Genomic DNA, 16673 nt, shown 5'->3' with positions numbered 1-16673 from the left:
TAGTTTTTATAATAAGTCTACTTAGGTTAGTACAATAATGTTTTAAGTCTTGATTTGCCATATGTGAAGAACTAAAGGCATGAGTTTTTCAAAAATATAATTTCCTTTAATAAGGTACCCTATTTTCTGAATCTTCTAAATCTTAAATCCCCAAATAAAATTGAATTTGGTGGTAAGATGCCTCCAAGTAAGTTTAAAAAAAAAAGTTTAATATGGCTTGTATTGTTGTTGAATCATTTTTTACCTTGTCAACACTAAGCAAAAGAAACTTTAAGCTTGAAACCAAAGGAGACATTTTTTACTTTATTATTTCAACTGTTAAATCCTCATGTTACTGTCACCAATTAAGGGAAAACTTTTTCAATTTCATTGAAATTTTGCCATGAACTGTTATGTTTTAACTATTGAAATTTTAGCAGTTTTGATACATGAGTTATTTTATGATGTTCTAAACATTCTTTGTAAGATGCTTTGATGAAAGGATTATTATTATTGTTATTAATTTTTTTGTCATAACTTTGAAATATTCTTGTAAACTTTATTGCATTTTTAGATTGTCCTGAACCTGTTAATATACTTGCTATTGTCTTGGGAGTTATTGGAGGAATTATAGCTATTGGCCTGGCTCTCTTACTAATTTGGAAATTGCTTACAACTATCCATGATCGACGAGAATTAGCCCGATTTGAGAAAGAAAGACAAATGGCCAAATGGGATACTGTAAGTTCATAACATTACTCCTCAGTTGAATTTAATTTGTTGTACACAAAGTTATTTTACTTTTTCGGGGGGGGGGGGGGGGGGGTAAACCGATTAATTACAAAATATTTTAAATTCCTGTTTGTGTATAAACACAGCATCTGCTTGTTACTACAGTGGAATCTCAATAACTCGACACGCTAAGGGAACACAAAAATATGTCAAGTTAAGCGAATGTCAACTCACCCAGGTTTCACAATTTCAATTCCAGAGTTTTTTGTATCGCTTATTTACTCATGCTTACCATTCAAGTTATGAAAATATCAATTACAGTAAATAATTTTTTTTTTCTTTCTTTCTTTTTTTTTTAAGAGTACATAATATAAATAGAATTATTTGAATGTTTTTATTTTGACCTACCAAAGCTATGATTTAACTACAGTGAAACCTCAATAAGTAGTCGACCGGTTAAGTGGTCACTGCGTTTAAGCGGTCGTTTTTCTTTGGTCCTGACAAGGTCTCATTCACAGTAGTGTAAAATGACCCTCCTTTACTGGTCACCAAATTTAATTTTACCCGCTTAACTAGTCACTCAAAAGTTGTTTTCTAAAATTCCTTTTCCTTATTGGATCTTAGAAAATAGTGTCTGACTTAGTTGAAAGGTGATATTTATTTTCCTTGAAATCTCGATCCTCGGTTCTGGTCATTCAAAGCATAATTCTTGCTGTGACTCTGCCAAGTGCCAAGAATATAAATCTAACTCTTTCCAGCAAAGACAGACAAAATCTAATACCTGGAGAAAGTTAGTCAGTGTTTAACATCCGTTCACAAGGAACAAAAAACACAAAATTTAAAGCTTGATGTACGTTAGAGGAGATAGTTCATTTCTGCAAGCAACAACTTCATCAGTCAATATTGAAGGATTGTATTAATGTACCGTGACTACATTAAAATAAGTTGTTGTTATTAAGTAATGTATAAGTAAGAGAAAACAAAACAAAGTAACTATCATTAGTATTTTCCCCCCTTTTTAAAATTTCCTCTAATTTATAGACATTTCTTACATAAGCTATTGTTTTTCTCACAGAATTCTACTGCTATTCATAAATATTTTTAAGACGTTTTTTTTTTCTTCCTTAATTTCCCACTCCACATAAGTAGTCACTCCGCATAAGTGGTCAAAATGTTTTGGTCCCTTGAGTGACGACTTAACGAGGTTTTACTGTAGATCCTATTTCTACAAACTCCTTATTTAATATTATTAACTCCTTATTTGTTTTTCTTTTTCATGTTACTTACAACCCCTTAATTTTTATATTGTACAGTTCAATAAAAATACAAATCATCACTTTCAACCATTACCAATTCATTGACTGCTGGTTAAAGATCTTTTTTTAACTTTTGATTATTGTTGAAGGCCTATAAAATTCCTTAGTTCAGCATACTATCTTGTTAAAGGGTGCTTTCTAGAAGTTTTATCATTGTAAGGATGATAGTTGAATGCTGTAAAGGTCTAGACCTTTTGTCATTTCTTTGAGCTATATACAAAACTCCCAATATCCAATGCTCAAACATTTGACTGAAATCACTTTTGTGGGTACCTTTGTACCTTTTTTTTCTTTTAGTCCTTAAAAATACTTTTTTCCTCATCAATTTTGTCTCTTAAGTCTTTTTTTTTTTTTTTTTTTTGCATTACAATCCAAAATGCTTGAAAAAACTTAATAGTTAATTTGTTTTTAACCAATGAAAAATGAAAAAAATCTTAGATTTGGTTTTTCCTTGGCTGGTTATGTCACAGTAATTGCTTTGCAATTATCAATCAATAACCATTACATCTGTTCCAAAATAATTTCTTCTGGCTTAAAGGCATTTCTGAGAAAATACTCTTTCTCATTTTCTGAATAGATGTTCCGGTTTTTTGTCTTTACCCTTCTCTGTTCATGTAGGCTTTTCTTAAAAATTATAATTAAATTCAGATGGTGACACACAAGAAACAAAGTCTCTTGTTCTAATTTCAGGTGACTATGAAGCTTCTGGGAGCATATTTGTGGAATTTTTTCCACAAAAAGATAAAGAAATAATGCTATTGGGTGTAGGCTATATAATGTGTGTGTGTGTGGGGGGGGGGAGCATTGTTGAAGTATTTTAAATTGAACCCCCACCCCCATCTCATTAGAAATGTTTTACTGATCACAAAAATAGTATTATTTTTTCTGAATCATCAAAATTGAGTAAACTCTAGCCTTTTACTTGTTTTGTACAGTATGCCATTACATTGGGTGATGGGGGAATGAAATCGGTATTCATTAATTTTTATTTTATAAATATTTTCTCATCAAAAATATCTTTTATTGATGGACCTAATTTGGGCCATGCAAAATTAATTTTACTTGCTTCAGTCATGGGTGGAAGCCTAATACTTCCTGTGTTAATCCTTCTTTTCTGTTCTAAAGTGCTGTCAGTTAGCTCAAATCAGTTTAAAAAAAAATCAATTCTAGTAGCATTAAACGTAACTAGTCTTTTTAACTCAAATGTAATGAAGGCATTCCTAATCAAGATTTACCAAGTGGTAGTTTTAATAGTAAAAAATTGATTAAAAAGGATTAAGATTGAGTAAAGTAGATTGTTTTCATTCAAAGCACTTATTTTGATAAACTTAAGCTCTTTTATAGGTGTAAACATACTTTCAATACAAATTACAGTAGATATTAGTTAAATTAATATTTAATAAATTACATTGGGGTTCAAAATTGTTAAGTTTATTTAATAAAAATGTAAAATTAGATTTTTGTACGCTTTTGTAGAGGATATGATGTGTTAGAAAAAGTATGTTAACAGCTCCTAAGGTACCAGTAGTACATGCAATGTATTTTCTGTCCACTTCCCCCCATCTGAACTATTTGGAATATTTTTATCAACAATAGATGAAAATTTCCAATAAATAAGCCTAATATTGTACGATTGAAGCAGGGGTGTTTGTGATCCGAAAATTTTGGGTTGCCGTTTCTGAAAATTTTGGGCTGCTGACAACACGTTCAAGACTGAAATGCATATTTGAAGAGTTTTTCCAGGGAAGGGGCGGGGGTTGTACTTCCTCATAGTTTTCAAACATTTTGCACTGTTTTCAGAAAATTTTACTTGAGCCCACTATCACCGATGGGTTGAAGTCTCAAATATAATGCATACTGAAAATGACTCATTTAACTTTAATAAATCACAGTTACCAACTAATGCAGCAGTTTTTACAGTGAGATATATCAATAACTAAAAGTGAATAATTGATAATATAAAATGCAACCAAGCAATAGAATTAATTGATGTTTGGAATGCCAGTGATTGCTTCCCATCTTCATGCCTTACAATTAAAAAGAAGTGCGACAAATTGTATAAACATATGAACAAATGATTGACAAGAAGAATAAAAACAAATGGCAAATTCTTGGCAAAAGACTTTTTGATATAGTAACGCTCCCTCAATATAGAATAAGAAAGGTATTTGATAAAAATTTTTATATTGGTAAAAAAACAAGAATGTTATCCGAAGTAAATGATGATTGCATTAAGAACCTGGAGGGAAAAAAAAAGATTATCAGTGATTCTGGAATAGGTACTTTTTTTTTTGGGGGGGGGGGGGGGTTCAGAGAAACTAGTAATTGCATATTCATTAGACTTTGTTTCTTGATTAATATGAAGAAGTAAAAAGGTAAAAAAAAAAAAAAAAGAGAAACAGAAGAACTTAAAATAATTTTGTACTTATCTCAAAAACAGATTCTTTCAAACAGTGTACATAACACAGACAATGACACAGTGCAGATAATACATTAAAAAAAGTGCTTAGCACAAAAATAAATAAAGAAAAATTAAATATCGAGTATTATTCCAACTAATTATGAAGAAATTGATGAAATTACAAAGCAAATGACACAGGATGGAAATAATGATGGAATAAGGTCAAGTTCTGAAATTACTGGTAACGAGCTGATGTGTGCATCACATGACTTCCTTTTACTCCAATTTATTGTCATTTTCTCATTATTGGCAGTTTTAATGTGATTCAATAGTTTACTCTTTAAATATCACCAACAGTGGCCAAATTGAAACCAGATTAAAAAAAATAAAATAAAATTGCCAAATTTGTCGCCAAGTTTGCGACAAAACTTGGCTACCAAAAGACTTGCGATATATCGCCAAGTGTTCGACAAATTATAACACCACTTGAGTTTACATCGAAATTAACAATCATTTCCCCCAAAAAGAGACAAAAGACCCCCTTAGGAACATCCGAATGCAACCAAAAGGGGAGGTGCATAGCTCGACTCCACTAGGATTCTACGTATCAAATTTCAACTTTCTAGGACATACCGTTTTTGAATTATGCAAGATACATACACACATACATACGGACGTCATGAGAAAATTCATTGTAATTAACCCGGGGGTCATCAAAATGGATATTTCGGGTGTCTTTACGTTCCTAGGAATACATCCACTTGTGGTTGGGTCGAAAAAAAACATTCATTCGGGGGTGAACAAAATGGAAATTAAGGCCGATTTTTGAATGAAAATTTTTTCCCGAATACAATACTTCCTTTTTTGTAAAAGGAAGTAAAAATAATGAAAAATCAAGCAAAGAGAATTAAGTCAAGATTCAATTATGAGTAATTTAAAGGTGCTAAATGGTTATCAAGTTGAAGATATTACTACAACTGTTGATGATATTAGAGCTGTATTATGTAACATATCTGCTATAAATACAGAGTCGATTAAATTCAAGATGTGCCTGAGATTGAAATGGTTGCTGCAGTTTGAGATGGAGAGAGGAGTTTTGACAAAGTTATAAGCAAATAAGATGAAGGCACTGATACATATAGGATGAAATATATGAAAAGAGTTAGGAAAGACTCAAACTTGTACAGTGGCTCCCAAAAGTGTTCGTACACTTTGAAATTTTTTAGAAAAATCAATATAACTCGAAACTGAATTCGAATATGAACTTCAATATTTTTTCACATCATTCCTATGTCATTCTAAATACAACGCATTGGTTTTTTTCAAAATATTGACGGATCTTCTTTTTGAAATGGGTCAGAAAACGAAGAGACAGAGAAATAACACGCCACAAAAGTCATCGTACACTCAAATATTTTCGAATAAATTCATGATTAAAATTATCATATACCATTTTATTAATATTTTTGCATTGTGTTGACCCTTAAGAGTCATTTGACTTTAATTTTTTGTTTATTTATTCCTTAATATTGTGCTTATTACTGTAAAATGGCTGGTATTCGTAAAAACCCACAAACACCATTCAAAATTTGAAATTTTTCCACACAGTAGTGGTAAATTGGTTTGAAAAATCTCTAAATTAGTTAATTTATTTGTTTGTATAGTAAAGTGCTTGATAAAATGCTTTAAAGAAAGGAATCGGACCGAAAACAAGGTAAGAAAAGGTCAACCGGCAATGTTGACAAAACGTGATAGGAGATTTAAAGTAAAAAAATTTATGAAAAATACACATTTGAGTGCTGTAAAAGTTTCTGCAGAGGTAAATGAAACATTTTACATTTAATTTTCACCTAAACTTGTTCACCAAGTTCTCTGATTAGCTGGATTAAATGGGACCTCTTCCCGTAGAAATTTTCTTGGTCGTGCGAAAAACAGAAAGCTTCCACTTTTCGCCGCAAAATCAATGATAAATAAGCTAAAAACGTTTTAGAATCACGTCTTACTTACAGATAAAAATAAATTCAACTTTTTTGGTTAAATTGTTGTATAACTGTATGTAGAAGAAAAAATTAGGAACTTAATCTTAAGAACTTATTTGGATCACTTAATCAGGACGGTGGAGGTTTTCTAGTGTGAGGGTGCATATCAGCATCAGGACTTGGTAGTTTGTAATTTTTTGATGAAATAATGAATCATGCTGTTCTTTTAAATATTTTAAAAACCAATTTTGAACTCTTAGCCAAAAATTTGGTTATTGGAAACAACTTTGTTTTTCATCAAAATAACGATAAGAAGAACACGGTTTTCAACGTTTGCGTCTAGGGCCTCGAAAATTGTACTAAAGTTTAGAAAATACTCCCTCAATTTCCAGATTTTAACTTAACGTAACGTATTTAGAGATATCTGGAGGCTAGATTTCGAAAATAGGGCTTTAAAACGAAAATAGAGCTAGAAACAGTAAGACTCGAAGTGTGGTTGAACACTTACTCAGAAATTACGCAAAAAAAGAATAAAATCTATTCCCAGACGTTTAAAAGGTGTTATGAATACTGTATGATATTCTAATAATTAATAACTTAATCAAAAGTTAGATTATTCAATAAGATATAGACATTTTATAAAGTGTACGAAGACTTTTGTGAGATGAAATTTCCGGCACTTTTTGGTTTTTGATTTTTAAAAAATTAAGTTTTAATATTTTTAAAAATCTTTTCATGTAGTTTTGTTAAAAATTGATCATAGATCTTATAATTAAAAACCCATTCTGAAATATTAATTCTAACCAATGGATTGGGGCCCATTTCGTTGAAAGTCGTAGGTGTACGAAGACTTTTGGGAGCCACTGTATTAGATATGGCCTGTATAGGATGACACGCACAAAACCAAACACAAACAAATCATCATTATTCGTCCCACAATGGACGTTTAAGTACATGTTTTTTTTACAAAAACATTATTTTTGCACTAATTAAGCATATCTTAATAATGTAGCAACTAAAGACAGAGGCAATGTGTGGCTTAGAATGTATCATCAAGAACAATGAATCTAACTTTTTTATTTCCTTATGTTTGCAATGTTTTCGAAGCAATGCAAAAACGAAACATTAGAGTTAAAAATTTAAAAAACAACTAGAGTTTACACAATTTTTGTAATATTCAAAAAAATTTTCATCTGATATCATCTTTATATGGCATAGTATGATTTTAGGGGGTTGGATTTTAAATTCAGAAAACTTTTTTCCCCATAGCAATGTTCCCCCTTCCCAATAATGTGATGTAAAACCCAAAAGCTTTGCACTTTTTTTTTATATTTTATCATCAGATATGTTTAGGCATAGTATTAAGAACACTTAATTAAGATCCTTTTTTAAGTTTTATCAAAAGAGTCAAACTTTTGATATAGTTGAAACTACAAGATCTTTACAAAATCCACAAACACATTGCATTATTTATGAGACTTGAATCTGATGCCATGTTGAATACAATCAGTTAATCTGGCTATAATTAGTTTATTTTAAAATAAAATAATGAAAACCCGCTAAGTTTTTGTGCTTATACATACTGAGATCTTAGAAAACTTTTTCAGTACATTGAAAGGAAAGAAACAAGAAGCTTGATACTTTTAAAAGCATTTTGAAAGTAACCAAGGTTTTATTATCTGTACTTCATTTCAAAAGTTGTATGCCCCTAAAATCAGAAACCAAATGTGTTTTTAAGCATTGCAAAAAAATATTGAATAATTTTACCTAGCATCTTAGATATCCACTGAAAAGCTCTTCCTGTTTCATTTTTCAGAGAAATACTATAATTTTAGATTGTATTTTTTCAAATACTAATTTCATAACTTATAACAAAAGTTAAATTAATATTTTCGACCAAGTAAAACATGAGAATTAAAGCAGTACTTTTGTGCTGGAAATAAATTGATAAACACATTGTTAATGAAGCAATTTCACGTGTGTGTGGAAGTAGTTCTGTGTTTAGATTCTTTTGAACCTCTGCTTTTATGTATACGTTGTTAGTCTCTAATCCATAGTTTAGTTAGTTTTTAACTCTTGTAGATTGAAAAGATATGATAGAAAATAAATCGATAGATTAATAGATTATACAGCTCGATAATTAATCAATAGATTAATAGATTGCTTGATTTTACAAACTACTAATTTGCGAATAGGCTCAATTTTATGTTCTCTTTGTATCCTGAAAACAGTCCATAAAATCATGCATCATCTGTATTTTCCTTTTTTTTTGCTCATTTTCGTTAAAAACATTACTTTTATTCTTTTCAATCCAGAGTGAAAATCCTATCTACAAGCAAGCTACCTCTACTTTCAATAATCCAATGTATGGTGGAAAACAATAGAAGCTACACCAAAATGACTTTTGTGTGATGGGTGCTAAAAGAGTTTCTTGCAGTGGTTCAGTGATTTTAAGGTTTTTATAAATACTGTGCTTATGAATATTCTGAAAGGAGTGCTTATATTAAAGATAGTAACTTATGATCGTTAATGTTTGTAATTTTGAAAATTAACATTAAGAATGAAAAATGTTTTTTTTTTTCTTAAAAGTGTGCCAATTTCTTCTTTCTCAATTCTCATTATTATACTGTTCTTTTTCTTTCACTAAGTATTATTGTTTTATGTAATGAATACATGAGATGTAATATATTTTTGATCTATCTGTTGCCATTTTTTAACAATAGAAGCTACAGTGCTGGCCAAATTATTAGACTAAGACTGTTTTAAAAACAAATTCTTTATTGATTACCCAACTATAGACACATTAACGAATGGTGAAATAATTATGTAATATTTAGTATGCATTCCTTTGTTCTTGATGAGCATTTTAAGTCTTTTTGGCATTCTTTTCACAAGGCTTGCACCATTTCTTAACTTTTTAAAAAAGGAGGTAAAAAATTGTTTATACTCACGATTATATATACTCACTAATTACCTAAAACTAACTCTAAATATAACAGAACACACTGATAAAAAGAACTATTGAACTGTTTTAGCTGATTGAGGTTATGTTCCTGGTAGGTAGATAAACAAAGAACATAAACAAAGCAGACAGTGCTGCCACCTGCAAACATTAAATTATGCTAAAATAACATAATAATCAGTGTACAGTATGTACTGTACTTTAACAGTAAAATAAATAGTATTTTAGTACAAATAGTGTAAAAAAAAAAAGCTCTTTAGTCTAATAATTTGGCCATCACTGTAGAAATCCATTTAAAGTTAATGGAGCTGTCTAGTAGTGAAATTTGAAGTTTGAGAGTCAAAAAACTTTTTCTTCTCTTCAGAGTAGTTTTGTTTCAGCCTATTATGCTGTGAAATGTAAAATGTCATTTTCTTTAGTTAGCTATTGTAATTAGTAGATATCTCTTTTGCTTTTTATCTTCAAAGTGCTTTTGTGAATCTTTGTGTCATTTGCTAACTTTCAGAGCTTGCTGAACTGTTTACTCGTGCAATTACAATGACACATACTGCCATTTTTACAAGAATGTGTAAAATTAATGCTATGCTTTAAACCTAGCTTTAATAAGTATATATTTATTGATTTATATATTTTTTGCTTAGGATGTTGGTTTGAGTGTTTAAAGTAACTAAAATAGGTTAATGAAAATTAGTCATCATTGTCTTATATTTAGAGTAGTCGATTTTATTTTCAAAATATTAGTTTTCTATATATATGATCTGTTATCTTACATGCAGTCATGCTGTAGAGTTAATATCAATCAATGCAGTGTAAAAGAAGTTGGATTTTTTCAAAAAAGTGATTTGATGTTTGTATGCATTGGTCATGTACTAAAGACATTTTTTGTATATACAATGCATTTTATGTTATCATTTGTCACATTTTTAAATCTGTCAAAAATGTTTTTATTGCTTATGAGTATGATTGTACTTATTTTACATATTCTGCTTTCCTCTTGGTTAAACATTTCATACTTCTTAAGCTATACATGTTCAAATGTCGTCCATTTTTAAAGCATTTCAAGAACTATTTTTGCTACATTTTTTTCCCTTAATGTATGTGTTGCATTTGTTTTGCTTTGAAAAATTTAGATCTGAGCCGACAATCATTTCATTCAAGAAAAATCATCTGAATGTATCATTATTACTAAGTGCCATTATTATGTATAAATTATTTCTGTACTAATTCATTGAAGTGTCATTTTAAATATAGTCTCTAACAAATTAGTACTGTTAAAGCATTTACTAACCTAGGCAGCTTAAAAAGATATATTTTGGTTAGTGAATTTCATTATTTGTTATAGAAGCTAAATATTTTTGGTATCTATAAAATGTAGGTTATTTTATTAGTTGCAAAATTTTGTTTATTTATCTTGAGCGGGCAACTTTGTGCTTAACTTTTTTCCTCTTACATACAAAGGTTGAATTAAAATTTTGAAAAAAAAAATTTGTAATTGAAATATTCTGAATTTTGAATTGTTATTAGAAAAATATTTAATGGAAATTTATTAAACAAATTTACATGTGCCTGGTTTAAGTATTATTTACAAAGCAAGCAGCTTTGTATTGAATTGCTTGATTCAATTCCCCTCCCCCCCTCCTGTGACTTAGTGAAGAGGAAAATATTTCATAAATTTTATTTGGTGAAAAGAATGTGATTGTATTTTCCTACTATGTTAATAGTTTTTATATGGCTATTTTTGCTTCAATCTTGAAGTATTTTGAGGATCTGCTGACTATTTTTTTTTGCTGTTTTTAAACTGTAATTATTCTTTTTTTTTTTCTGACTGATCCAGAATTCTCCTGAATTGTGATAAATGCAATTATTTCCTCATATATTTAATGCTGATTCATAGCAAAATAATGAAACTTTAAATATTGTATAATATATATATATATATATATATATATATATATATATATATTTGTATAAAAATACCAAAAATATATGTATATATTTATCAGTGGCGAGAATTATGTGCTGCATGTACAGACGTAGGTATAGCCATGATCAGAGAAAAAAAAAGAATAATGAAAATCATAAATCGTTTCTAGATAAAATGATTTTAAAAAAAAATTAATCCTAAACATTTCTTTTCCCCCCCGCACCTTTTGAATGAAAACTAATTCACTAATAATTTTCAGAATTTGCTTTTGGCTGAATGTCATTCAGACAAGTATTTTTCATCCAACCACACCAAGCAAAACACACCAGCTTTAAGCATACGCTTTGTCACCTGAAATTTAGTGATAAGGAATATAGGAGTGTAATATCATCTCCCAGGGGGAATAAAAGGCTTGTATCATTTCATACTATTAAGAGTCTTTTTCATGTGGAAAAGAAATTTTAAGAGATCTGTCAAGCCCAATTGTTTTATCTTAATTATTTTGACTTTATAATAAAAGTTAACTAAAAAAATCAGCTTATAAAATATTAAATAGAGGAGGGGTTTGAAAGAGGTGCATAGTTAAGATATTGAATGTTTGAAGAAAAAAAGAAAATTATTGAAAAAAATACAGAACCTAACTTTTACGTATTGTAGCATAACATTTAAGTTTATTTTCCCATAGCAATGAGAAATATAATTATTTAGTTTTTTAACTTTGACAACCAGTCATTCTTCTGAAAGAGTAATAAGTTCCAATCTCATCTTGTGCCTAGTCCCTTAAGATTTTGAACTTCATTATCTCCTTGCATTTTAGTCGCAAATGTTTCAATTTTTTTGTGTTGGAATTATTTTTCAGTGGAGATTATTTCCCTAAATATAAGTAGCCTAGGGTCTATAAAAAAAAGGATTTCACCTTTTCACACTAATTTTCTTTCTTGCTTCCATTTTTTAATATCCTAACTCTGCACTTTTTTTTGAAATTGAAAGTATGTATCTATTACTAACATAGAAGGCTTGCAGGTTAAAAGGGGAAACGCTGTATATGAATGAATGAAACTAACTCACAGTTGTTGACTTCATCACTTACCATCAGCTTTGGAAAATTAAATTGATAACTTCCTGAAGAAAAAGAAAATAAATTGGTAAATTTTGATTAATCACAAAAAAAATAAAAAATAAAAAAAAACTTTTTGTAGTTACAGGATATTGTTGTTCCTTTTGGAACAATTTCTAAGTTCCAAGTAAGCCACGGATATTTGTATACATATATTTGTTATTGTGTCTGTAACTCGATAATTTTACAAAATATGCTTAAAATCATGATGTGTGAAGCACTTTTAATATGTATTCCATATGGTGGAAAAATACTCATATTTTCCAGTTAATGCATTTAGGAAGCTGCTTGTTTATACAAATTTAATGATCTAACTATCAACTTAAAATGAGAAAGAACAAGTAAAATTTGCCTGAACTTCGGATTGAACCAGGGACTTGGGTATTACCATTTCAATTCAGAATCCTCCAAGCTACCCATGCACAATGAAGCTAAAAAATCAGTTCCTGTGCTTTTGCTTGGGTAGCTCAGATGGCAGAGCATTGGAACTATGATTCAGTTTCCTGGTTCGATCTTGGTCCTAGGCAATATTCTTTCCTTTTTCTCATGTTCAGTCAATAATTGCAATATTTTGATATGTCTGTGTGTACAGTAGCCCATTATTATATTGCACTCATTAGGGGATGAAAAAAACAAACAATAAATCCTAAAATATGGTTATCACGACCTATTAAAGAATTATTAATGATTTGTGCTCACACAAAAACTCCACTTGTTCTTAAATTAGGATGACTGGCTACACAAAGCAATGCAAGAAAATAACCTTTTTAAGATAATATTTCTGATGTGTTGTTGAAATAAGGATTGAAAGCTGCAACTTATTGTAACCAATTCAGATGCAAAAAAAGAAAAAAAATCTCTGCTTTGTTCATCAACTGAAAATAAGAGACAGAGAAATTTTCCTGAGATGTACATTATTTTTACTTCAGTGTCAAACATTTAGAACAAGAAATAGAGCAAGATACAAAGAAATGCTATGATCCAGCGCTTAAATCCGGAAATAATGGTTAAAAGTTTTGTCTGTTTTGCTTCCCACTTGTTAAGAAATAGGTTGCATGTAATAAGTACCATGCGTAGGAGTTTTCTGCTATTAAACCTGCAATAAGTCAGTTGTTGGGTCCATGCAAACAGCTTCTTTTTTTTTTCAGCATTTAGCTTTTGGGGAAGCAAAGTATGAATATCCAAATGAGCTATATTATATAACAAAGGGTTATTGTACATACATTTGTTGAATTTCACTTGGCAGCCAAAAATCTCTATATTATTTGTCCTGAAATGTTGTTTTCATTATTGTATTTTTCATAAAATAGTTTGAATTAATACTGGATCAAATTAGAATCTCAATCATTTCTATTTATTTTATTCTACCAAGTCAAATTTTATGAATAAAACTCTTCAGTTGAATGCAGTTTTTTTCCTTCCTCCTTAAAATATTACAACAACATTAACAGGGGTTCAGATTCTTGGCCCTTGATTAAAAAAAAAAAAAAAATCAAAATTGGTATCTGTGCACATCTTGACAATCAACAATGTGCTGAAAGTGTACCACTACTGTCAATGCTGCACGCAGCCTATCAGAAGGGATGAGAGAAAACATGCCGTACAATGCTAGCTTTCTAGCCTGCTTCATTGTTACACCTCCTTCATAAACACAATGTTTGAGAGAATACAAACAAACAGAAGTTACAAGGGCTTTCGCTGGTGATCTTGCTGGATAGGCAAATCAGTCAAAGGGTTCTACCTTGAAACTTTCTTTTGGGATTGAAGTTTTTCTACCACTATATTTTACCATAAAATGATGCAAGTTCTTCCTCTAAGTGTTAAATGTGGCCTTGAGTGATGTTATGGTTCAATAAAGCATCGTTGTTTTTCACCTAATCCAGTGTTATCTTTACACTTCATCAACCTTTTTTCCGCCAGTAAAACTCTTAAATTTGTTAAATCATTAACAGAATCTTTTTTTAAAGAACCTACCAAATATTTAAGTGTTCAAACTGAATTTGTGTTTAGAAAGACAAGGTCAAAAACACACCACAGAAATGTTACATCACAAAAATAACTTCCATCTAAAGAATAATAATTAAAAAAAAAAAAAAATAAAAAAAAAGCTTGTGGATAAACAGGAGCAATATTACTATACTTTGCAGTCTCTAAAATTAAATTATACATTACGTTAATACAAAATAACCATGTTCAGTGCTATCTAAACTGAGGTAAACAATTATTACTTTCTGAGCAATAATAATGTCTGTACTGCATTGTTATTATACCCAGAGGATACAGCTTAGGGTGGTCCAAAATTTCGAAGGTGAAAATTTTTTGAGTCCTACCCTCCCATTTTGTTCCAATGTATTAAAAAATAAATCAGACAAAATTTGAAAACATTTCAATAATATTTAGAGGTAGCTCAACGCAGATCAAGTTTTCATCATTGCTGAATAGAATGCGTACGATACACGAATATTGACCTCACTAAGGTAAAATACAATTGCTATTTTTATTAACAAGAAAACAATTGCTTTATAAAATTGCTATTTTATATAGAGACTTAACAATAGCCTTTATGTAAATACAAGTAAATACATAAAATCTATTCCTTTAACAGTCATGATAGAATAAATTTTCAACTTGTTGTTGCTTATGTATGTATATAAATTGTTTTGGTTTTGATTTCACCACTGTTGAAATGGCAGTTTGCACTTATTTTTGAAACGCATATGTCTCTTTACTATAAAATAACTGAGCATGGCAAATACATCAATTAAATCAAAATCAGAGGTTTATCTTCTTAGTTCAACCATTAGTGAGCTGACAGGTAGTAAACTACCTTCGATTCGTATGGCATTGGGTACGTTTCTTCATAACCATACTGAATTAAAGAAAACCGTAAGAGAATCTTCAAGAAATACAATAGAAGAAATAAAATTTTGGCAGAAAGCCAGAATACCCGTACAAAGACCCCAAAACTGTCAGCCCAAGTTAGAAAAACTTTATTAACAATGGAAGTTATTGAAAAAAAAAACAAAAAAAAAAAAACAAAAACAGAAGTACAATGACACAAAAAAAATAAAGAAGGTTAGCTTAGCAGGACTGGGGCCTAACTGACAAAGTTTCTGCAATGTGCTTTGACACAATGAGTGTCAATACCGGGGAAAGCAACCGTACCCGTGTTTTACTAGAGCAAAAACTAAAGAAAAGGTTACTATATTTTCCATGTCGACATCACATTATGGAATTAATTATTGGTGCAGTGTTTAATAAATGTTTGGGTTTTTCTTCCGCACCAGACGTACCTCTTTTTAAACGATTCCAGGCCAACTGGGAATTATAGACAAAGACAAATACATCATAGGCATCAACAATAAGGACGTTTTAGCACAAGTGATAGATGTAAAGGATGATACAATAGTATTTGCTGAAAGATTACTACATGGCATGCAAGCGAGAGATGATTATCGAGAATGTCTTGAACTATGCTTAATATTTCTCGGTAAAGCTCCTCCAACATGGTATCAAATTTGTAGCACCTAGGGCTATGCATTATGCCAGATGGATGTCCAAAACTTTGTATTGTTTCAAAATATGGATGTTTAGCTGTCAATTTACCATCACGTCAATAGAAGAAAAAGGATTGCAAAAAATATGCATATTTGTTGCACGTGTGCATTTAAGGGCTTGGATGACTGCTTCTGTGCCTCAAAATGTACCGTATAACGATTTTAATGAAATCTTTATTGAAGTATGAAAAGATTGATGAAGACATAAGCAAAACTGCAACGCTGAAATTTTCCAACCACCTGTAGTATTTGTCAGAAGAGCTCGTAGCATTAGCCCTTTTTGCCAATAAAGTGCCACACTGAATTAAAAGACAGATGGTGAAGGCGATGAATAAAGTAAACGGGGAAAATAATGTGGTGAAGCACCCTAAGATTTTGCTAAAACATTTTATGGATATGAAATTTGAAGAACTTGTGACAAAGGGGTCAATTTCATCTTTTCAAAGCATGGGTTTACCTGATACCTTCAGATTTTTTTAACTTACAAAATGCTGGCAATTTTAATTGAATAAATTATATACTTTTCCTAGCGTCAATTTTATTTCTATCTGCATTTATGGCATAAAATCGTAAAACGCGGAACTTTGAGACTGTTGAGCTACCTTCATTCACATAAATCCAGAAATCTGGGAGCTTCAGGAGGATTTTAAGAAAGCAAAAAGGATTATTTAATGATAATGATGAAAGGGGTATAGCCCTTATAAAA

At 30.2% G+C, this 16673-nt stretch overlaps 1 protein-coding gene across 1 annotated transcript in view; it reads left to right on the top strand.

Moving 5' to 3' along the window:
- The window catches only part of LOC129225084 (integrin beta-PS-like), a 53540-nt gene extending 39724 nt beyond the window's left edge, over window positions 1-13816 (top strand). Inside the window, exons 20-21 of the mRNA XM_054859637.1 lie at window positions 554-720; window positions 8723-13816. Coding sequence (XP_054715612.1) covers window positions 554-720; window positions 8723-8791 — 236 coding nt within the window. The 3' untranslated portion in view covers window positions 8792-13816. The remainder of the gene's footprint in view (window positions 1-553; window positions 721-8722) is intronic.
- Window positions 13817-16673: the final 2857 nt, after the last annotated feature.

Source organism: Uloborus diversus, chromosome 6, assembly GCF_026930045.1.
Source record: "Uloborus diversus isolate 005 chromosome 6, Udiv.v.3.1, whole genome shotgun sequence".
Taxonomy (NCBI): Eukaryota; Metazoa; Arthropoda; class Arachnida; order Araneae; family Uloboridae; genus Uloborus; species Uloborus diversus.
The sequence above is the reverse complement of the archived record's forward strand: the minus strand, read 5'-3'. Positions and strand labels throughout refer to the sequence as shown.